The sequence below is a fragment of the Labeo rohita genome, chromosome 21 (genome assembly GCF_022985175.1).
Source record: "Labeo rohita strain BAU-BD-2019 chromosome 21, IGBB_LRoh.1.0, whole genome shotgun sequence".
Classification (NCBI taxonomy): Eukaryota; Metazoa; Chordata; class Actinopteri; order Cypriniformes; family Cyprinidae; genus Labeo; species Labeo rohita.
In genome coordinates, this window is record NC_066889.1 from 25666983 (window position 1) to 25692310 (window position 25328).

The 25328-nt window shown below is 37.5% G+C and overlaps 3 protein-coding genes across 3 annotated transcripts; all 3 read left to right on the forward strand.

The window, feature by feature from the left end:
• The first annotated feature begins 360 nt into the window (after nucleotides 1–360).
• On the forward strand, nucleotides 361–5866 carry LOC127152189 (proteinase-activated receptor 1-like). Its single transcript, XM_051092688.1, has 4 exons — nucleotides 361–489; nucleotides 1102–1188; nucleotides 1802–1978; nucleotides 4797–5866. The coding sequence occupies exons 1-4, from the start codon at nucleotides 426–428 to the stop codon at nucleotides 5864–5866; spliced, it is 1398 nt and encodes a 465-aa protein (XP_050948645.1). The 5' UTR covers nucleotides 361–425.
• A 1058-nt stretch (nucleotides 5867–6924) lies between these two features.
• LOC127151992 (proteinase-activated receptor 1-like) lies at nucleotides 6925–10822 on the forward strand. The gene is made up of 3 exons (XM_051092371.1): nucleotides 6925–7069; nucleotides 7411–7494; nucleotides 9084–10822. The coding sequence occupies exons 1-3, from the start codon at nucleotides 7021–7023 to the stop codon at nucleotides 10184–10186; spliced, it is 1236 nt and encodes a 411-aa protein (XP_050948328.1). The 5' UTR covers nucleotides 6925–7020; the 3' UTR covers nucleotides 10187–10822.
• Nucleotides 10823–18865: 8043 nt separating this feature from the next.
• LOC127151994 (proteinase-activated receptor 1-like) lies at nucleotides 18866–24271 on the forward strand. Its single transcript, XM_051092374.1, has 3 exons — nucleotides 18866–18999; nucleotides 19808–19891; nucleotides 21264–24271. The coding sequence occupies exons 1-3, from the start codon at nucleotides 18936–18938 to the stop codon at nucleotides 22289–22291; spliced, it is 1176 nt and encodes a 391-aa protein (XP_050948331.1). The 5' UTR covers nucleotides 18866–18935; the 3' UTR covers nucleotides 22292–24271.
• The last annotated feature ends 1057 nt before the right edge of the window (nucleotides 24272–25328 follow it).

Here is a 25328-nt window from a genome sequence, read left to right on the forward strand (position 1 = left end):
TGGAGCAATCTTAAAGAATGATTAAGCACTAACAAACAATAAAATTGGATTAAAAAACAATTAAAATTAACTAATGATCATACAAACTAAAAAAAATGAAAAAGTCATCCTGGCAGCCAAATAAACTGAAAATACTAAATACTGTAAAAAGCCAGATCTTTATATAATGAAATCATCAGAAAACGCCTAAATAAAACATAATGTGTATATCTCTCTTTCTTAGCTGTGATGTCTTTCAATTACAACTTGATTTCTCATTGTAGCAATGAATAGTAATGAATTTGGGCGTGGAGGTTGGAGGGTCCAGTGATGTCACCATATATAAATCCAAGCCTCTCCCCACAAAAAAGACTGAGCATTCAGAGAGTGAAGAAGCACTGTCTGTAAAGATTTGTCAATTAAGAAGTGACTTTTGATCGGCACTCATGGGGGTCAAAACTATTTTGTTTTCCATTATTCTTCTGCATGCATGCACTGCCACCTTTAACGGTAAGTACATCAGTGCAGTTGTGCTCGGCAGAGGTTCGACTGTTAATTGTGGCCTTTTAATGATGTTTACTTATGCAGATGAAACCTTAAATGTATCATATTATGTGTGTAATGTGTGTATTGTGTGACAGCAATGCAATGGATGTCAATGGTGTTTGATTATCAACATTTTTAATTTTTAAGTAAACTACAAGTAATGCATGCTACATTAATGTTTTATGCATGCTAGAGGTTCACGTTAATTATTCACAATGCACTAACATCCACAAATTAATGTAAAAGATTTCTGTTGTGTTACTTTCTGACATTATATTTTACGGTACAGTTTTATAGATCACATCATATGGTCATTTCCAGTAAACCTTAACTCTTAGAAATGCTTTCTATGATCTTGCATGTCTTAGGAGTTTGTTTTCTGTCTTTCCTCAGAATTATTAGATAACCTGCATGCAATTAACAGAGATCCAACTGCAAAGAGGTGGGCTGCTAATAGTGCTCACAGGAAATGATTTAGCTTAACATCGTAATTAAGGCCTTTTTGCAAATGAGATCCAATTCCCTTAAGTAGCTTGTGCATTTTCACTGATGGTGTTTTGGTTTGTTTGGTTGCAGAAAGCTCTTTAAACAGCTTCGAACAGACTGATGAGCTAATTGATGACAACGAGTCTTCAACGCAGATGTCTGATGAATTCAGTTTAGGTAAAGGTGGGGGCTATCGTGATTTTGCTGTCATGTTGTTCCAAAACCTAAAGACTTAATTTAGGTTAGGTTAATCTGTAAAACACAAAGTAAAAAAAAAAAAAAAAAATACTGTTAGCTGAGAAGTTTCTGTCCCTCCAATGAAAGTCCACACCTAAATTATGAACACAAAAATGATGGGTGTTCATCATATATAGGGAACACAGCTTTTCACAAGACTTTGATTTGACTATCAATTCACACCTATATGAGCCTTTTGAATATACCAAATTTTGGTTGCATCGACTTTCAGTGGAGGGTCAAAAACCTCTCAGGTTTCATTAAAAGACTAAGTTGAATGAAAGTCTTTCGTTTTAGTTCTAAGTTTACATCTTGCATCAATTGTTAAAATGCAACTGTTTGTTGAGTTTATCTGATTAAAAGCAGAAGGGACATGTCGTCTAGTTATACATGACTTTCTGGCAAGTACGCCATTGCATGCAATCAATTAACATGTAAAACATACTTACTCCAATGGCCCTGTGTTTTGACAGGAGTTAAGATAAACATGTTCTACAAGGCCTCTTATAGCAAAAGTTTCACAGTTGCCTTTATTTGTCTTATTTGGTTACAGATGGCTTGGAACGCAACTTCACTGTTATGACAGAGACCTATGAGACAACAGAAAATGATTCCTTTTCAGATGGGATGTGGTATCGAAATAATTCCAGCGACTATTTTGGTGGCTATCCTGTAAAAAATTCCACAAACTCTTCCGAAATCTTACCCATGATTGAACAGATCACATCAGGTAAAGTTTCCAGGCCTCCAGCAGCAATTTGTAAGATCTGAGCTCTACATGTGTTGTGTGATCATTACTACAGTGTCAAATTATTATCCCAAAAGTAAGTGCTAGGAATACTGTACAGTATATGACTGTCCAGTGTTTGAATATTTAGAGGATTTTGGATCTCTGTTTTTGTTTTAAATATTCTGGAATCACAGGTCAAGCAAGTAACTCTAAAAGTCACACAGAAAGTGTATTTAAGTGGCTACGTACACACTGTAAGTTTTTGGGACTGACAACTGCATTTACTTAGATGTGTGAGTCTGGAAATGTCCCACTCGCACAGCAGCTTACAGAAGCGTCTCAAATACTGTCTGTAACATGCAACGGGAGTCAAGCCTGTATTCCTTACCAGTGACCATATCAACAGTGACCAAAGTAATATAAAAAATGGTGATGCTCATAACGCTAAAGACTTATCACTTTATGATAGGACAAGAGTCCAGTCGAGTCGCCAGTTCATTCATCAAACCTTCATTAATCGACAGCAGCTTTTATATTTTGGTAAAAAGCGGAGCATTTGAGTCGTGCACACTACACAAAACTGACGGGAGCAGCTCCTGCGGAGACTGGATATAAAACTTTCAGGTGACACACAGCTCATTTCTCCGTCACTGTAAATTACCAAAACTACACATGAAAGCACGCAACACACGGAAGACACGCGTTTGTGCGGCTCTCTCGCACAGAATGATGTGACGGACAACTAGTTGTCCAGTCCTGGGCTGCGTTTCCAAAAAGCGTCATAAGCCAGTGTTGCCAAGTCCGCGTTTTTTGCGCAGGGTTGAAGTGACCCCAATAACATCATATTTAGCCCTGGAAATACGAATTTACCTGGGGAACCCCGACTAATTTTATCCCCAACTGCCATTTTTAACAGGGACACCCCTCAAAACGCAATTGGGCACGTTTTGAATAGCAATTGGGTGGGTTTTATCGTGAAAACCTGGCAACCATGTCTTAATTAACTTGATCATAGCTCCAAAAATCTAAAAATCTAAAATCATTTCAAACAGCTATTTTCTTAACCCCAGGTTATCATCTTTCTGAACATTTCACACTTGTAATAGTAAATACGAGGTGGGGCGTGCTTTTTACCCGGAGCTATAAAACTTTTCCCTGAGTGGAGTTAGCAGCGATTTTGCGGTGTTAACTCTGTTGCAATATCAACCTTGTACAGTGTGAAACGATGCGATGTTATAATGTTATGGGTAGATATTCAGAAACACGCAGTTATGTGCCTCATAATTGCATCCTGTAAACAGTCACAGAAACACTGTGCACCAACTGTAGTTTCAGTATCTGAGGGGGAAATGTCAAATGGTGATTTAAAGGAGAAGGACAAAAATTGTCATCCAAAATGTTCATGTCTTTTTTTCTTCTGTCATAAAGAAATCATGTTTTTTGAGGAAAACATTTCAGGATTTCTCTTCATATAGTTACTCTCCAAACTGCAGCTTAAATGCAGCTTCAAAGGGCTCTAAAAAATCCCAGCCGAGAAAGAAGGGTCTTATCTAGTGAAACAATCGGTTATTTTCTTAAAAAAAAAACAAAAAAAAAAAAAAACAATTTATATACTTTTTAACCTTAAATGCTCTTCTTGCCTAGCTCTGCGTGAACTCTGTGTATTCCGGTTCATGACAGTTAGGGTAGGTCAAAAAACTATCTCATTTTCTTCTCCAAAATCATCCTACATCGTTGTTTTACCTATTTTTGTAAAGGGTGTTTGATCTTCTTTGCACGTTCACTTTGTAAACACTGGGTCAGTACTTCTGCAGCGATGCAGGACAATTTTGGAAGCTGGAGGAGAAAATGAGATAGGAGTTTTTCGACACACCCTAAGTGTCTTGAGCCAGAAAAAAAGTTCACGCAGACCTAGACAAGACGAGCTTTTGAGGTTAAAATATATATATATATATATATATAAAATTGTCAATTTATTTTAAAAAGTAACCGATCGTTTCGCTAGATAAGACCCTTCTTTTTTCACTGGGATTGTTCAGAGCCATTTGAAGCTGCATTTAAACACAGCACACCACAGAAGTCCACTATATGGAGAAAAATCCTGAAATGTTTCCCTCAAACTATTTTTGTTCTGGAAGTGAACTTCTCCTTTAATTTGCAAGGAGAAGAGATTGTTTCATTCTTACTTTTACAGTCCGAAACATCTCTTCGGGAAAACTTGGTAGTACAAAATATAATATGAGGATGCACAATCAGGGTTGCCAGGTTTTCACAACAAAACCTGCCCAATTGCTTCTCAATACTAGCCCAAAAGTAGCCCATTTGCATTGTTTGGCAGGATTCCCCGGTAAAAATAGCATTTCAGGGGCTAAATATTATATTATTGGGGTCGGTTCAACCCGCGGACATGAAAAACAACCCACAGTAACAGTGTTAAAGTAGCCCAATTCCGCGGGAAAACCACGGACTTAGGAACACTGCACAATGCTAGAACCGTATGTAAACAGTTTGCGATCTGCGATCATCCCTTCACTGACACTGATGCTGACCCAGTGTTTAGAAATGTACAGTGTAAAATGTCCACTTCTGATTAGGCAGCATTAATTTGCTAACACCGGGTAAATTATGAGCAGTGTGAAACTTGAAGCAAGGTAACCAAGGATTCCGTTTACCTAGGGTTTAGAATGACTTAGAGTTAACTATTTCAAGTGTGAAAAGCTCTCTGTTCACCTTAATCTGTCTGGTGGTGTTGAGAAGTTTAACAGTTGTTGATGTATTTACTTTTTTTTTTTTTTTTTTTTTGCATGTTTGTTTACAGAGGAATTCTTTATCAGTCATTTTAAAACCCAGCCATATAACAGCACTGATCTGAATGCAGCGAATTTTAACGAGACTACACAGATCGCATACAACATCTCAGACAAGTCGGTTAACTTTCTCAAAAGCCTGCTGGTCACACGTGTCATGCCCTCGTTCAACATCATCATCATCCTCATTAGTTTGCCTCTGAATGCTGTGGCCTTGGTGACATTCGCCTGCAGGATTCGAGAGAAGAAACCAGCAGTAATCTACATGGCTCACCTGGCGTGTGTGGACCTGCTCTTCACCCTGCTGCTGCCTCTGAAGATCCACTACCAGCTGAACGCCTCAGACTGGGTGTTCGGTGAGGCGATGTGTCGTGTGCTCAGTGCAGCTTACTACTGCTACATGTACTGCTCCATACTGCTGATGATGAGCATGAGTGTGGACAGGCTGCTGGCCGTGGTGTTTCCCGTTGCCTCTCTGACCTGGAGGAGTGCAAGGAAAGCCACATGTGTATGTGTGCTGGCCTGGCTGCTGGCATTTGCTGGTACAGTGCCGCTTCTCTCCATAGCACAAACATTCAACATAAAGGATGTGGGCGTCACCTGCCACGACATTCTGCATCACACACAGATGTATGCATACCTGTTCTCCATCCTCTCCTGCCTCTACTTCTTCTTGCCTCTGGTCGTCACCTTAGTGAGTTACTCTACCATCATTTATGTGCTCACTACCAAGAATGATCACTTGGCAACATCATCCTCAGACAAGCGAAGGAGAGCTGTGATCATGGCTATAGCTGTGCTGATGGAGTTCGTGGTGTGCTTTGCACCAACAAATGGCATCTTGTTGTACCACTGTGTTCGTTTAGCCACAGGAGGCAGCAGTGAGGAGGGGAAATACTACCTGATTGCTGTGTGTTTGGGGAGCGCAAGTGTTTTCCTGGACCCTCTGCTGTACTACTATGGCTCATCTCAATGCAGAGAGCAGATACGCTCTCAGATCTGGTGGAGGAAGACAAAAAGCACAACCACACCATCAAACACAAATAGTCAAACAAAACCCTCTATTCCGAGCCGCGAGTGAACTCAAGTTTGCAATCAGGTGTGAACTGATGGTGATTTTTTGTAGTAAACATTAATTTATAAATACATAGTCTGTATTGCACAAGTTTATTCATCTGTATTCAGTTGCTAGTTTTAAATTACTGGAATGCTATGTTTGGTTTTAGCGTTGGTCTTTTCATGAAATATATTACATATAGCATATTTACAATCATATTGTAAAGCTTGGAAATGTATTTTTGATGCAAGAATTGAAATGCATTATGTTTGTTTCTCAAAAGTGAAGGTAAAATGTTTGTAAAATTTGTATAGTCATGATTTTTGTTGCAATATGCATTCTTCTGTAGCAACGCTGATGTGTGTAACTTCCCCATTTACAATCTGCTGTACTTAAAATAAGTATAAATGTGAAGACAAAAGAGTTGAAAAATAAACCAAAACATGTAAATTCTCTTTGCATAAACATCATATATTAGAACACAGTCAACAAAAATGCACAGATGCATTATATACATACATTTAGACCAGTTAACTTAGTGATTGCTATTGGTATAAGAAGAGACTTTCAACCAGCATAACCAAAAATGTTTTTGAACCAAATCACCTACGCTGCCTTAAAACATTTTGGCAAGTATATCATTGCATGCAGTCCAATCACATTCACAAAACATAAGTTTACTCTCTGGGGCTATATTAACTGGTTTGGGTTTTTTATGCATTAACAGAAACTAGGCAGGGAGTTCTGGCATAGTTAAGGAAGGATGATTGAGCATATACTGTAAAACACTACACAAACACATGGACAGTCATCTGCTCTTGTTTAATCAATGTCCTATCATGGTAATTGTGCAAAACTGGATCATAAAGTCATTTCAAATGCAGTTGATCATATAGGCCACAAGATCATTTGAGTAAAAGGAGCAAAAAAAAAAAAAAAGCAAAAAACCCGTTGAGAACTACTAGTTTAAACAGGAACAGCAAACCGCATAGACCTCCTGAGGGTGGTGCTCAGTTTTTTCTGAAGTACCTCTTTTCACTGAATTGTCTGTATCACATCCTGGTATAACCACACTGAAGAGACTGGGCACTCTGTGACAGACGCAGCACGGGTGTTTGTCCATCGAGACATTCTGACTTGTGACGACTTTAAAGTCTAGTTAGATTTGATAAGTGCTCATGGAGGTCAAAACTCTTTTGCTCTTTTTTATATTTATGCATACATGCGGTAAGTACATCGGTAATTAAAAGTGCTATGACTTTCATGGCTTGCTCATCTGCATAATTTACATTATATGACTTTTTATGAATTTTGAACTAAATGCAGCACCATTAAAATTGGGGTGAAACATACTAATTAAGGTTCTAAATTTATGCAGGCAGATAAAAACCCTGCATTTGGTCAATTACAATAGGTTGCTAACAATACTTTTTATAGTAGATGGGCCTGTGTTTTGATGGGAGTTATTAAGATAAACATGTTCTTCAAAGCCTCTTATAGCAAATAAAGTCGCCTTTATTTGTCTGGTAATGCCATCAAAACTTAACAGTTTGTTTGTTTGGTTACAGATGGCTCTGAACGCAATTTCCCTGTTGCGACAGAGAACTGTGAGACAACAGACAACGATACCTTTTTGGATGGAAATAATTCTGGTGACTATTTTGGAAAATATTCAGATACATATTCCAGAAACTATTCTGTAACCTGGTTAATAAACTATTCCATGCCAGAGCCTCCAGATAAAGTTTCCAGAACTCGTTAAACAATTAGTAACATCATGTGACATGAGATCCTTACTACAGTTCATAATCAAATATTTTAAATGGAATAGCTCATATGCTGATTGTACAGAAAGTAACAAACAAGAGGATTTTGAGTATCTGTTATTATTTTAAAGATTTTGAAATGAATCACAGGTGAATCATTAAAATCCGTAAATCAAAAAGAAAAGTTGAAGTCAAAAGTTTACATACACCTTGCAGAATCTGCAAGACGTAAATTATTTTACCAAAATAAGAGGGATCATACAAAAACCATGTTATTTTTTTTAGTACTGACCTGAATAAGATGTTTCAGATAAAATATGTTTACATATAGTCCACAAACAATAGTAAACAACAGTTGAATTTATAAACATGACCCTGTTCAAAAGTTTACACTTGATTCTTAATACTGTGTTTTTACCTGAATGATCCACAGCTGTGTGTGTGTGTGTTTTGTTTTGTTTTTTGTGATTGATTTGTTTAGTCTCTAATTTAGCTTTTCTTTAGAAAAATCCTTCAGGTCCCAAAACTTCTTTGTTTTTTGTGTATTTGAACCCTTTCCTACAATGACTGTATGATTTCAAGATCCATCTTTTCACACTGGGGACAACCAAGGGACTCCTATGCAACTATTACAGGAGGTTCAAACGCTCACTGATGCGCCAAAATGAAAAAACGATGCCTCAAGAGCCGGGGGTGAAAACTTTTGGACAGAATGAAGATGTGTACATTTTTCTTATTTTGCCTCAATATCAATTTTTTTTTCATTTAGTACTGGCCTTCAGAACCTACAGTAGATGCTTACATGTTTCCCAGAAGACAAAATAAGTTAAATTTACAATTTACATCTTCAATTTCAAAAAGTTTTCACCCCTGGCTTATAATGCATCATGTGAGAATAAAGTGTATGTAAACTTTTGAACGGGGTAATTATTACAACTATTATTACAGTTATTACAACTATTATTTTCTCTTGTGGACTACAATGTCTTTTATGTGAAATATCTTTCAGGTCAGTACTAAATAAAAATAACATGTATTTTGTATGATCCCCCTTATTTTGGGAAAATAATTAACATTTTGCAGATTCTGCTAGGTGTATGTAAACTTTTGACTTCAACTGTAGGTTCTGACAGGATGCTATCAGTATTTTTATTGTAAACTAAATGTTTGTTGTACAGTAGCTTGAATTGTTTTACCCAAATGGCATCATCTTAAAGACCTTTTCATAATGCACTTGAACCTGGGTTTTTACCACAAGTTATGAAACCTTGCCCTAGAGAAGGACTTAGCAGTGATTCTGCTGTGTTAAAACATTAATTCTAGATTTTTGGCAACACCCAATTGCATGCCTCATTATCACATGCTTTGGACAGTCACAGAAACATCATCCTCTGTTCACCTATATTTGTCTGGTGGTGTTGAGAAGTTTCACTGTACTTTTATTTTTTGTTTATTTATTGCATGTTTGTTTACAGATCTCCCTATTCTCAGAACCATTGCAGAAATTATTTATTATATAGAGCCACGTGACTGCACCAATCTGGATAAAGTGACATGCAACGAGACCACACAGGACAAATATAATATTACAAATGATGCTGTTCTCTTCCTCAGAAGCCTGCTGGTCACACGTGTCATGCCCTCGTTTTACATCATTATCATCCTCATTAGTTTGCCCCTGAATGCTTTGGCCTTGGTAAATTTCACCTGTAGGATTCGAGAGAAGAAGCCAGCTGTGATCTACATGGCTCACCTGGCGTGTGTGGACCTGCTCTTCACCCTGCTGCTGCCTCTGAAGATCCACTACCAGATGAACGCTTCAGATTGGGTGTTCGGTGAGGCAGCGTGTCGTGTGCTCACTGCGGCTTACTACTGCTACATGTACTGCTCCATACTGCTGATGATGAGCATGAGTGTGGACAGGCTGCTGGCCGTGGCATTTCCCATCACCTCTCTGACCTGGAGGAGCAAAAGGAAAGCCACATGCGTATGTGTGCTGGTCTGGCTGCTGGCACTTGCTGGTACAGTGCCACTTCTCTCCATAGCACAGACATTCAACATAAAGGATGTGGGCGTCACCTGCCATGACGTGCTGTATCACACACAGTTGTATGCATACCTGTTCTTCATCCTCTCCTGCCTTTACTTCTTCTTGCCTCTGGTCGTTACCTTAGTGAGTTACTCTACCATGATACATGTGCTCACCACCAGGAATAAGCACTTGAAATCATCATCCTCAGACAAGCGAAGGAGAGCTGTGATTATGACTGTAGCTGTGCTGATTGAGTTTGTAATGTGCTTTGCACCAACAAATGGCATCTTGTTTTACCACTGTGTTCGTTTAGCCACCAGAGGCAGAGGTGAGGAGGGGAAATACTACTTGATTGCTCTGTGTTTGGGGAGCGCAAGTGTTTTCCTGGACCCTCTGCTGTACTACTATGGCTCGTCTCAATACAGAAAGCTGATCCGCTCTCTGATCTGGTGGAGGAAGACAATAAGCATAACCACACCATCAATCACAAACAGTCAAACAAAATCCTCTAACCTGAGCTGTGAGTACACTCAGGCTCGCATTTAGGTGTGAATGATGATTTTTTTTATGCTAAAGATTCACTTATAAATGCATCTGTATTACACAGATAATTGCTGTTTTATAGGTTCACTCAACTGTATTCAATTACCAGTTTTAAATGAATGAAATATGTATATTTTTAATGTTGGTCTTTGCATAAGCTACATACAGTATATAACATATAGCATGCATACAATCATATTGCGCCCTTGAATCTTAAAACTTATTTTTTAACACAAAATTAAAATGCATTTAGTTTCTATCTCAAAAATGACGGTGTTTGTAGACATGATTTGCAAAATGTAAATATGCATCCTGTTACAACGCTGATACATGTAACCTCCCCATTTCTAATCAGCTTTATAATCTACTGTACTTAATATATGTTTAAATGTAAAGACAAAAGTTTAAAAAACAAAAACAAAACGTGAGAGTTCTTATAGAGGATTTGCACTTACATCACGATTCGGTCAGTTACCTGGATGCACGGCCATTTTGGCGATACTCGGATGTAACAGCAGCATAGATTGCATGGTTAATGTTCTACTGAATGCGTTATTCTGCTAATTTATGTTGTCTAAACCATGGGAAAAAACATGTGAAAGCTGCTAAATCATATAGAGAATGACTTAGTAAGCAGGAAGGGGCACAATATTATGACAAACTGAAGTTAATAGGTGTTAAAGATACATACGAGCTGTTAATTAAGATATTAGCTTAATATTTCACCTACTTGACTGAAAATGATAAGAACAAAAACGAATGTTATCAAGATTCTTGCCCTGGAAATCCTGGTTCAGTTTGGTCAACAGTTTTGTTCCTCAGACTGTTTTTTGCACTCTTTTCCTTGATTTGTTATACTTTTTTGCAGTCTATAGTACTCCAACTGTTTTATCCGGTCCAACAAATTAGTATAGTCCAAAACATGACAATAATTGACCATTTTCAGCAGCAATAATCAGCAAATTGTGCGAGTTTTGTTCTATTCAGTGGCATTGTTTATGTTCAGTGCCGCCAGTATATGGTCGATTGATGACACACCGTGAAAACACTTGATTATGTATCATATTTTAGAACAGAGTCAACAAAAGTGCACTGAATAGTGTAAGTAATATTTACTAACATCCACTGAATCATATCTGTTGTCAGAAATGAAGAAAGTTTAAGAATAAGCATAAACGTTATAATTCCTTAAGGGAAATTTATACGTCACAGCATCGAACACCACACCGGGTCGGGTCGTGGAGAGTACAGTAAAAGAAAGATTTGCTTTAAGGTAAGATATTAATTCTGTTCAGGAGTTTTCATGTTTCATTAATCTGTTGTTTCTATAACCCCAAAATGTTATGTTATTTTCACTTTGTGTTCTTTTGTGTGTGCTTAAATGACTGTGGTGGTTCATACCCACATAATTTAATTTACAAAAACTAGTTTGGGACTTTACAATCTCAGTTTCAGACTCTCATATGTTTACTGGTACTACTTCCTAAGGATGTGTAGCATTACTAAAATCAACCACAGTGTCCTTAGTCTTTACTAGCATTTAGCCTGAGATAAGTTTATCTCACACCAGTCCACAAAACTCTTTAATAGTTCCCTATATTCACTCTCATAGTCATCAGAAGATTTCTTAACGTGACAAGCTACAGAGTTGTACTGGAAACCTAAAAGTGAACGAAAAAGGAGCTAAAACTGTTCCTTGAGAAACTCTAGTACTGCACTTCACCACGACACAGTCCTACATGCTCACATACTGTGGTCTAGTTGGACAAATGCACTAAAAAAATCAAAGAATGTAATTCTAACAGTGCTATCCAGATTCTATAAATGACTTAGTGATTAATGTACGAGATAAATATTTGCATCAGTTTTACAAGGAAACTAGTTTATTTTAAGGTTTACATAGAACGGTTGTCACACATTCACTTGCAAACAATCATTTTCTGCTTTTGTTTAATGGATATTCAATGTCCAATTATGGTAATAGTGCAAATCAGATTAAAAAGTCATTTCAAATACTTTCTCAAATAATTTAAGAGGAGACGCACCCAAAGCAAACAACATATTTTGTTTATGACTTGTCAGTGTGTCTTCTTTGTTGCTGTGAGGACTACTAGAAAAAACAGTAATGGCAAACCTCATAGACCTCCTGAGGGTGGTGCTCAACGTTTTGCTGAAGCTCATTCTTTCACGCAATAGTTGAAAATTGCTTGTATCACATCCTGGCATAACCACACAGAAGAGACTGGAGCCTCGGTGACAGACGCAGCATGGGTGTTCATCTAGAGATTATGACTTTTGACAACTTCAAAATCTAGAGTTAGATTTGATCAGTGCTCATGGAGGTCAAAACTCTTATGCTTTTTATTATATTTATGCATACATGTGGTAAGTACATCAGTAATTAAAAGTGCTATGACTTACATGGCTCGCTGATCTGCTTGAATTCAGATTATATGACTTTTTATTCATTTTGATTCAATCATTCAACTCAATACAGCACCATTAAAACTGTGAAACAGTCAAATTAAGTTTTTAAGTTTCTGCAGGCAGCTAAAAACCCAGCATTTGCTCAATTAAAATAGACAGTTTGCTAATATTACTATTTTCAGCAGATAGCCCTGTTTTGACTAGAGTTATTAAGATAAACATGTTCTTCAAGGCCGTGTAGCAAATGTGTCACAATCTGGTAATGTTTTGTCTGTTTGGTTACAGATGGCTCTGAACGCAATTTCGCTCTTAAGACAAAGACCTATGAGGCAAGAGAGAATGATTCCTTTGTGGATCATAATGTCTATGCCTTACTCGATTTCATACGAGAGACTCCAAATTTTCCAGACCTCTAGAAGCAATTTATAACATACTGAGACATGAGATCATTAAACCTAATCAGCTCATATGCTGACTGTACAGTTAGTGACGATATGGGCAACATGGGCTTAAAAATGTATCACAATAATTTCTGGTATTCATTGTGATAATGATATCAATGACGATAATTCAGGGAAATCCTGTTTCTTTAGAGAAAAGTATTATCTTTCCTATTTTTACCCAAAATAGGATGTTGTGAGCGTTACTGAGTACACACGTAATGTAATGACTGTGACTGTATTATGTAATGCCATGTAATTGACTGGAAAGTGAATTAAATTGTTTGTATATTCTGTACTGGAAGCTCCTAACATTAAGACGAATTCTTTGTGTGTGAAACACACTTGACAATAAACAAAAGTAATAGTACTGACGACGCTTCAGGAATCTCTAATCCAGTTATCGCTTTAGCCGAATAAAATACAGATGAATTTTAACTGAAGAAACTTGAAGACAATGAATATACAATTGCTACAATATATGGTTTGTCTGTGTTCTTTAAGTAATCTGGTATATTTAATAATAAACTATATTTATAATGCAATGCTAATCGACATAGCCTTTATAATACTGTAAAACAGTATGATTTCAGCCTCATTCTGTGATATGAAACCATGGCCGATCACAAAAGGTTATTTCAAACACTTGCCTACGTTATAAAGTTCATTTGGAGAAAAAGCATGTCAATAACTGGTATCTTTGTTGGACAACAGGTTTGTAAACAGGCTCATACACATGCAAAACTGCATTGCACAGTTGCTACTAGTACAGTTAACGTTATTCAAGGCTCAGACTGATTTTTGACTCAGTGTCTTGCAAAAGTATTCATACCCCATTTTTTTCACGATTTATTATGTTGCAGCCTTATGTTAAACTGCTTTAAATTATTATTTTTTTACATTAATCTACACTCTGTACACCATAATAGCAAAGCACTAAACAGGTTTGTAACTTTGCAAATTTATTGGAAATAAAAACCTGAAATGATTCCATTGCATAAGTATTCATACTCTTTTCAGGGACACTTTAAATTTAGCTCAGAAGCACTCATATTGCTTGAGGTCAAAATAACTGCCTGCAGAGTTCAGAAACAGCCTTGCATCAAGGCACAGATCTGGGGAAGTGTTCAGAAAAAAACCCTGCAGAGTACCATCCCAAAAGTAAAGTGTACTGGTAGCAGCCACATGCTGTGGGGCTGTTTTTCAGCGGCAGAAAAAGGTAAATGCACCAAAATATTGAGTTAGGCTTAATGAAAACTCAGTCCAGAGCATTCAGAACCTCAGACTGGGCAGAAGGTTTAGCTTCCGACAGGACAATGACCCTAAGCACACAGCTTACAGACCTCTGTAAATGTCCTTAAGTGGCCCAGCCAGAGTCTTGGCTTGAATCCAATCAAACATTTCTGGAGAAATCTAAAAATGTCTGGCAGCCCCGATCCAAGCTGACAGAGCTTGAGAGGTGAAGAGGTGAGACAAAGAATGGCAGATAATTGCCAAGTGCAGATGTGCAAAGGTTGTTGCACCATACCCAAAAAAGACTTGAGGCTGTAAAGGTGCTTCGACTAAGTACTGAGTTAAGGGTATGAATGCTTATGCAATGTGCTTATTTCAGTGTTTTATTTTTAATAAATGTGTAAAGTTGTCACAGATCTGTTTTTTTGCTTTGTCATTATGGTGTATGGAGTGTAGATTGATGTGGGGAAAAAAGTTTTTTTTAAAAAAAAACAGTTTAATATAAGGCTGCAACATAAAAAGGGGTATGAATACTTTTGCAAGGCACTGTAGGGTTCTGGTCAAAAAGAGGCGAATACTTGTTACTATGAAAAGACATGTAAACAGGAAACCTCATCTCATGGTTGAGATCATTTAGTCTGATGGAAAGATGTCATGAAGAAATGAAGGCACAACCAGCTACAAAGTAGGCAATATTTTCTGTTTTCTGTGCCTCATCTATTAGCATCCACAACTTTATCCTGCTTTCTCTGTCGACCTTTGTCAACCACAGAACATTGTTCCCATAGATATACAGAATTTTTGGCTGTCACCCATACTGCTACTCTGTTACTCCTTTTCCACCAGCATGAACCGGGTGCTAGTTCAGAGCGAGTGTTATTGTCAGTTCGGAGTTGGTTCGACTAGTGAGCCTTCTAATAACCGGTTGCCTTTCGAAGACTCTAGATAACCACCACAGAGCCAAGTCTTATGTCTGAAGACGTCTCATCTTTCCCAGCAACACTAAACCAGGCTTGTTCGAGATGCAATGGTGCCACACAGAACAACTGGCGCATGACACCAAAGCACTGCGAGAGTGATTGGAGAGTTAACAACTCTTTGAGCTTTTGAATTGTTCTCATGGTACTTTGACGCCACACGCCAACCGGCCCACGGAGCACCAATGCATCCCGAATGAGCTTTGAACTATTTCAAGTGTAAAATGCCTTCTGTTCACTTATAGCTGTCTGGTGGTGTTGAGAAGTTTTAAAGTTGTTATTTATTTGTTTATTTTATGTTTGTTTACATTTCCAATCCTTACCAGCATTATCAACCCCATTGAGGAAAATATGCCATGTAACAGCACCAATCTGGATACAGTAAAATGCAACAAGACTACACAGGATGCATATAATATCACAGAAGATGTTGTTCTCTTCCTCAAGGGCCCAACAGCCTCACGCCTCATGCCCTCACTCTACATCGTCATCGTTTAGCTTACCCCTAAGTGCTTTGGCTTTGGTGACGTTCACCTGTAGGATTAAAGAGAAACATCCAACTGTGATCTTGGAGTTTGTGCTGTGCTTTGCACCAACAAATGGCATCCTGTTGTACCACTGTGTTCGATTAGCCACTGAAGGCATAAGTGAGTATGCCAGTTTTAAATGAATGGAATAATACTGTATGTTTATTTTTAATGATAGTAATGATGGAAACTCAGCGACTGATATGTAGTTTGTGTATAGTTGTTTTCAAAGCTTCAATGTACTGTCATTTTAAAAGAACTCTATTATTGTTAAGCTTTTGTTAAAAACTAACCAAAAATAAACCTAAAAATAATTTGCTTATAATTTCTGCACAGGAGAGACTTAGTATTCAGCATATCGGATATGAACAAAAATCCAATACATTTATAAGTGATTTTTACGTTTTAAATATGGATATTTTCTGACAAAAATGCATCGATTCGCTACAGAAGGCCTTTACTGAACCCCTACACCTCCTCCCTACCCACCCCCCAACCATTTAAATTTCAGTAGGCGGGATTTATTTTAATGATATTCTAATGGACCACGTTGTGAGATCTTAACTTCAGGAAAACAAACACCGTACACTCTTAAAAATAAAGGTGCTTCACAATGCCATAGAAGAACCTTTTCTGTCTAAATGGTTCCATAAAGAACCTTTCTGTTTCACAAAAGGTTCTTTGTGGCAAAAGACGGTTCTTCAGATTATAAAAAGGTAAGAAAGAGATGGTTCTTTAAAGAACCTTTGACTCAAATGTTCTTTGTGGAACCAAAAATGGTTCTTCTATGGCATCGCTGTGAAGAACCTTTTAAAGCACCTTTATTTTTAGGAGTGTAGTCCAAAGGAGCCGTTTGTTTAGTTCTTGAAAAGGGATTTTTTAAAAACAAAATATGTCCTTTTGGAGTGGACTTTGAGATTTGTAACTTTGTATATCTTTTTTATGCCCGAACATACACACCACACACTGACTAACATGCAAAATAGCATAATAGGACCCCTTTACGTAGTACATGATAGACCCCAAAGGATCTCTGTCATCTTAACAGATGAATACGACTTTGACCCGTCTTGTAAATTTGAATTGTAGTATCAGACCAGTCCAGCTTGCTATTGCTATTCAAGCATACACCCAAGTACTTGTATGTCTTTACAATCTCAATTTCAGACCCTTGTATGTTTACTGGTACCACTTCCTGAGGATGTCTACTAAAATCATCCACAATTTCCTTAGTCTTACTAACATTAGCCTGAGACAATCTCACACCAGTCCACAAAACTCTTCATATTCACACCCTATATTCACTCTCATGCAATTTTAATAGTGCTATCTGGAGTCTCTAAGTGAGTTTGGTAACGCTTTAGATTACAACCCGCAAAGAACTACGTAAGTAAACTGAATTTACGGTGTATGTTTCTGTAATTATAGTGTACCTATAAAGAACGTACATGTAGGTATAAGGGAACAATATGTTATATTTGGGTAATAAGGGGATAACAAACCAGATATTTAACCTGCAAAGAACTACATAAGTATACTGAATTTACGGTGTACGTTTCTGTAATTATAGTGTACCTATTAGTACGTATGTGTAGGTATAAGAGAACAATAGGCTATGTTACATTTTGGTAATTCGGGGGTAACAACCAGATATACAACCTGCAAAGAACTGCGCAAGTAAACTGAAGTTACAGTGTATGTTTCGTATTTATATTGTACCTACGTGTAAGTATAAGGGAGCAATATGTTACGTTTGGGTAATAACGGGGTAGAAAACAGATATACAAATAATTTATAATGGATTAATTTAAAAAAAACTTAACAGGTACCTGTACTATTAAATCGTAAGTTTGGTGTATTTATACGTAAGCTTTTTAAAATTACTGGGAAATTATACTCTTGTTCCATGTAATTACAGGGTAATTGTGCCCTCTGCGGGCTGTAAATTAAAGTGGCGATTGTTCCCCTCTTGTTCAACGAAGTTACAGGGTTGGTACATATAACAACGCGACGTAAAATGTGGTTCTACAAAATGTACATTTATTTACATTTTTACAAACATTAAATGTACAATACTGACATATTTACATCATCTAAACATTTAACGTTTACTTAATATGAAATTATAACATTTCATTATGTTCTGTGTGATTTCTGTTGCCAGCTCGTTTCCAAGAATAGGTCTACATAATGTTATCATGACTATCATGACTGCCAAACTTACGATTTAATAGAACAGGTACCTGTTAAGTTTTTTTAAATTAATCCATTATAAATTATTTGCATATCTGTTTGCTACCCCCTTATTACCCAAACGTAACATATTACTCCCTTATACTTACACGTAGGTACAATATAAATACGAAACATACACTGTAACTTTAGTTTACTTACGCAGTTCTTTGCAGGTTGTATATCTGGTTGTTACTCTCTATTACCAAAACGTAACATATTGTTCCCTTATACCTACATGTACGTTCTTTATAGGTACACTATAATTACAAAAACATACACCGTAAATTCAGTATACTTACGTAGTTCTTTGCGGGTTGTAATCTAAAGCGTTACCGTGAGTTTTTATATGTTTTATAAGCAAACTGTAGTTTATTCTCAGCAACATGAGGTTTACACAGAAACTCCCAATCAGTTGTTTCAAAACAGTCCATTAATGCTTCATAGACTGATTCAGTTGCTTCAACTGGTACATAAATTGACCTAATATAAACAAGATTAGCATGATCTATAAGCTTCAGTGACATTTGCATATACCAGGTCAAAGGTTTTATTGTCTTTCATGTCACAGTCCACATTCTGCATCCTGGCTGTGATAGTATTGATGTGCTCACAAGCATTAATCGCAATGGCCGATGACGATATATACACTGTTACCGTTATCACACTTGAAACTTTTGGGCACATCAAGGCATTATATAATGACATCATGTTGGAACTGTAGGGAAAACGCCCCAGTCAACCATCATTTGATGTCTCTAATGGATTTGAGCTCTGTGGAGGGTGGAGGATCCAGTGATCTCAGAATATTTAAGTCCGAACATCTCACAGAATTCAGAAAGTGAACAAACACTGTCTGTCAGAGAATTATCAGGATTAGGAATTATCATTAGGAAGTGACCTCTGACCAGTACTCATGGGGGTCAAAACTATCTTGTTTTCCATTGTACTTCTGCATGCATGCACTGCCACCTTAAACGGTAAGTACATTGTGCAGTTGGGCATGACAGAAGTTTGACTTTTAATTGCAGTCTTTTGATGGTGTTTAACTATGCAGATGAAACCTTGACTGTATCATATTAAGTGTGTAAGGAAGCTTGTTTTGGTTAGATTTACTATGGCATTTACTGAGGTGTTGTATGTCTTGGAACAACAAGGTTAAACTGCATTTTAAGGGTAGCTTACCAAAAATTCAATTTCTTTCATAAATTGTTGTTCCAAACATGTATGACTTTCTTTCTTCTGTGGAAAAATAAAACGATTATTGGAGAAATATCATAGTTTTTGTGCATACAGTAAAAGTCAAGGGTAGCCAAAACTGTTTGATTACCAACATTCTTAAAAAAAAACTTCAGATTTTTCATTTTTGGGTAAACTATCCCTTTGTCCCACCACTGACAAGTGGTGTAGCAAGTGTGATGCTACTTTTAACTTTTTATGCATGCTAAAAGTTCATATGGATTATTTACAATCCACTGACATCCACAAATTATTGCAAAATGTTGCTTTTGTGCCATTTTCTGACCTTCATTGCATTTAGGTCACATAATATGGTCATTTCCTGTGAAAACTGGACTCTTAGCCATCCTTTCTATGAGCCTGCATGTCTTATGAGTTTGTTTTTCTTCAATATCATTAAACAATCTGCAGGGCAGAGATGACACTGCTAAAAGGTAGGCTGCTATGAGTGCTCACAGGAAATGATTTAGCTTGAGATTGTAAATGGGATTCCCAAATCCCTTTAGTAGCTTGTGTGTTTTCACTGATGGTGTTTTTGTCTGTTTGCAGAGACCACTTTAATCAGCTTTGAACAGACTGATAAACGAAATGATGGCAACAAGTTTTCAACGCAGAGGTCTGGTAAAGGTAGAGGTGAGGTCTACTGTGATTTTGCTGTCATGTTGTAATGAAAGCCTAGAACTACTGAGCATATGGTATGTTTAGAAATATATTTTCATATACAAGACATAAGGTTTAGTTAAACTGTCTTGTTAAAATTTGCAGCAATAGTACTTGTGTACTGTTGACAGTCAATTGGGGGGGCGAGAGCGTAACTTAGTTGACATTTTTCGGACACAAATAACAGAAGTTATATCAGAATAAAAACGTATTTTTTTTTAAGCGCACACCCAAATGTCTTGATAGCCTAATCTAACTTAAGTCTATGAAATTTATGTTTGAGGTCATTTTCATGCTTAAATGCAGAGTAGAATGAGCAACTTAAAATCGGACAGCTGAACACCAGGGTTGCATGTGAAATGAACATCATTTTTGAACAAAAGATATGGCTTTTTCAACATATAGTGGTGTGAGTGGGAAAAATATAATAATGTACTAGAAAATTAAGCATCAGGTCTTTATATTGATGAAAATATATTAAAAAATATACTTCACGGACATGAGATGTACCCACAATTATAGAATGACCCAAATGCATACAGAATTTCCATTCCATTAAGAGCTGGGGGGGTGAAAACTTTATGAACATGAAGATCACAGTAAATTTAACTTTTTTTGTCTTCTGGGAGACATGTAAGTATCTTCTGGAATTTCTAAAGGCCATTACTAACTGAAAAAAATATGATATTTAGGGAAAATAAGAAAAAAGTACACATCTCCATTCTGTTCAAAAGTTTTCACCCCCCAGCTCTTAATGCATCGTTTTCCCTTCTGGAGCATCAGTGAGTGTTTGAACCTTCTGTAATAGTTGCTTATGAGTCACTCAGTTGTTCTCAGTGTTAAACAATGGATATCAAAATCATACAGTCATTGTTAAAAAGGGTTCAAATACACAAAAATGCTGAAAAACCAAACAACTATCATTAACAACTATCAAAAAAAAAAAAACCCCCCAGCTGTGGATCATTTAGGTAACAGTATTAAGAATCAAGGGGATGTAAACTTTTGAACAGGGTCATTTTATAAATAAAGAAACTATTATTTTCTCTTGTGGACTATATGTAAACATATTGTATGTGAAATATCTTATTCAGGTCAGTACTAAATAAAAAAATAACAAGCGTTGTGTATGATCCCTCTTATTTTGGTACAGTAACATTATGCAGATTCTGAAAGGGGGATGTAAATTTTTGACCTCAACTGTACATAAGTCCTATATGAGGCAGTGTTTATTCATATGTGTGGCCTTTGATTGTCATTGTTGTTTATTTCACTTAAAGCCTTCATCAAAGCTTTTTATATAATGTGCCTCACGAGAACTTTTACTGATGATTTTCTGCTCCAGGTTTTCCTACAAAAATACAAAATTGTGCCAAGCCTGCCAACATCACTCATCTGAATGTAGAAATAAGCAATGAAACTACATACGTTATCTCAAAAGACGCTGTTCTGTTTCTCAAAGGCCCAGTGGTCACACACTTCATGCCCTCGTTCTACATCATCATCATCATTATTAGTTTGCCCCTGAATGGTTTGGCCTTGGTGACGTTCACCTGTAGGATTCGAGAGAAGAAATCAGGAGTGATCTACATGGCTCACCTGGCGTGTGTGGATCTGCTCTTCACCCTGCTGCTGCCTCTGAAGATCCACTACCAGATGAACGCTTCAGATTGGGTTTTCGGTGAGGCGGCGTGTCGTGTGCTCACTGCGGCTTACTACTGCTACATGTACTGCTCCATACTGCTGATGATGAGCATGAGTGTGGACAGGCTGCTGGCCGTGGTGTTTCCCATCGCCTCTCTGACCTGGAGGAGCGCAAGGAAAGCCAGATGCGTATGTGTGCTTTTCTGGCTGCTGGCACTCGCTGCTACAGTGCCGCTTCTCTCCATGACACAAACATTCAAAATAAAGGATGTGGGCATCACCTGCCATGATGTGCTGTATCATCCACATGTGTATGCGCATCTGTTCTCCATCCTCTCCTGCTTCTACTTCTTCTTGCCATTGGTCGTCACCTTAGTAAGCTACTCCACCATCATATATGCGCTCAGTGTAAAGTCTGATCGCTCATCATCCTCATCCTTAGACAGCCGAGCAAGAGCTGTGATTATGGCTGTCGCTGTGCTGACAGAGTTTGTCACTTGCTTTGCACCAACCAATGGCATTCTCTTGTACCACTGTGTTTATTTAGCTACTGGATTCAACAACGGAGAGGAAAATTCTTCTTATACTTCTTACCTGATGGCTGTGTGTTTAGGAAGCTCAAGTGTTTTCCTAGACCCTCTGCTGTACTACTACGGATCATCTCACTACAGGAAGCAATTGTGGTCTGTATTAAGATATAGAATGACAAAAAGTTCAATGAGGCTTTAAGACACTGAGAGAAAATCTTATGTGTTCTTGCATGCTTCACAAAGTAGTTCCTCTAAATAACAACATCAAAATGTATACACCTAATCTTAAACTGCAGGTTGGAAAATCATTCGTTGTTTGTTAATGTACATATCTACATATCCTATGTACACCCATCAACATCAACCAACGACTGATGTGATTACAAAAATGTTAATATTGTTATCTGAAATGTGTGATTGATATTATTCATTTCTTGTTCTTAACTGAAGATGTGATAACGAAATTATGTTAGGACATTTAGATTGTAGAAACCAAATCATCGTCTCTTTCTGAGCTTTCTGAAAACAGCATCTTCTCCCATGGGCTCTGTGGGTTTAATAATGGCACCAAATGGACTCCAAATGGAGGCTGAAGGATCCAATAATGGCATGAAATGGTAAAACACATCCTGACATCTATGTACAGACGTTGCTGATCATTTAGAGGGTGAAGAAGCACTGTACTGGTGGTCTGTCTGTATAGAGATGTTTTTCACAAGTTAGAAAGTGATGAAAGTTTTCAATATGTGACCCTTAAAAAAGATATGTATACATCGGAAAGCTAAATAAATAAGCTTTTCATAGAAGCATGATTTGTTAGGATCAGTGATGGAGTACTCGAGTCCTGGACTCTGACTCGAGTCCGACTCGAGTCACTATTCTTTGGACTCGAGTCCGACTCGAGAATCCACTCTCTGGACTTGTGACTCGACTTGGACTCGCGGATTGATGACTCGTACTTGGACTCGGACTCGAGGATATATACAATCGGACTTGAGCATTCATCACTTTGTTTTTGACTAAATATGTTATAAAAAAATTATATAAGGTGTTACACTTTTCCTGTTTCGTGCCCAAGACCGGCCGCGATCTCCCTTCACAGACACTGCTACCTCTCGCTCTCTTTGCTTGACAACACACTCACTGACGTCACTCACTTTTACGCTCGTGCAATGCATGATGCATGATTCGCGGGCTAAATGTTCACATTTGTAAAATGCAGAAAGACGTGCCCCGGATCGTGAAGTTCGCCTACGCGAATTTTGCTTCTAATGCTGGAAAGAGCAGCGCTAAATGTTGTGTGTGTAATCGCACAATTGAGGAAAAGACTGGGACAATCTCAAACTTTAACAGACACCTGTCACGTATGCACCCAGAAAAGTAAGTAAAAAGCTTTCCATTGCCTAACGTTACCTTTTTTCAAAAAAATATTATTGACTAATGCATATATGATAACGAACAGAAGAAGCTAGGGTTAATGTATGTCTGGTTCAGATTACAGCATTTTTTTGTCTGTTGATAACTTAACGTTACTAGTCACTGTGCCAGATCAGATTTTTGCGATATTTGTCTGTTGCGATAGTCACTGTGTCAGATTAAACAGTCTCTCTCTCTCTGTCTGCATATCGTATTGATTTTTACGTTTTAAGTATCTTTAAAATACAGTGTCCTGTAAAATGCAGGTTTCTTTTTGATGAGGCCTCACCGTGCAAGATTGAGCAGTACCATGCTTTCAAATCTGATGCTTTTAAAATGCAACATGAAAATGCAGCATGATTAAACAAGCAATTTGTAAATTTTCTACGCTAGTTCTCAATCACAAGTTCACAACAATGGAAGTAAACACATGCTTTTGATGGCGTCGTAAAGTTGCAAAGTGTGTTGCAAAGTGTATATGTCAAATCAGTAAATAAACTCCCTTTGCAATTGTGACAGTGGTGTCATTTTTGTTTAATGTAGAACCTCTTTAATACATTTTATCAGTTTTTTGAAGGTCCCAGAGTGGAGACATGTAGGCACTCTCAGACTCGAATACGGGACTCGAGACTCGACTCGGACTCGAACACTGGGGACTTGAGACTCGACTCGGACTCGAACTCTGGTAATGGTGACTCGACTTGGACTCGACTCGGACTCTTCTTTGGTGACTCGGACTTGGACTCGGACTCGAACACTGGGACTCGAGACTCGACTCGGACTCGACAGTTGGTGACTCGACTACAACACTGGTTAGGATAGGACGATATTTAGCTGAGATACAGCTATTTAAAAATCTGGAATGATTGAACTGATGAGAAAAAAATGAGAATTTTTCTCCATATAATGGACTTCACTGGTGCCCTGATTTTGAACTTTCAAAATGTAGTTTAAATGCAGCTTCAAATGGCTCTAAACGATCCCAACCGAGGAAGAAGGGTCTTTTCTAGCGAAACAATTGGTCATTTTTTTCAGAAAATAAAATTTTGTATACTTTTTAAGCACAAAAGCTTGTGTAGCACAGGCTCTGGGATGTGCGTTCACCACACTACGTACTACTGAATCAAGTCGAATGTTCATGCGGAACATAGGCAGAACTACAGACCCAGTGTTTACAAAGTGAACACGCAAGGACTAAGAGAGTGCAAGTAAGTCAAACGCTGTTTACAAACAAAAAGGTGCATTGATGTCCTCCTCTCTTGTTGTAGGAGAAAATAAGATGGAGTTTTTCACCATACTCAGTACACAGACGATGAACTTACACGTGATTTGTAGTAGTAATGGGAAGTTCAGATCATTTTACTAACTTGGACCTTTGAGTCTCGTTCAGCAGGATGAACAAATCTTTTTTCAAGTCATTTCATTCATTTTAGCAAAATATAATTAAAATGTTACATGTTACTTCCCTAACACATGTACTGCTTACACAAACGTTGATCACACTACAAGCAAGACAAAACTATAATGCTATAAGAAACAGAAAAGATTAATTCATTGTTTACCTGGATCTTTAGTCACTCCCCGAGATGACTCGTTCTTCCCGAGTCACATTAAAGATTCATTCAAAATAAAGGAATCGTTCAAGAGCGACCCATCACTAATTCGTAGCATCATGGACGCACATCCTAGAGCCTATGCTACACGAGCTTTTATGCTTAAAAAATACACTAATTTTTATTTTAAAAAAAAAAGACTGATCATTTCGGTAGATAAGACCCTTCTTCCTCGGCTGGGATCGTTTAGAGCCCCTTGAAGCTGCA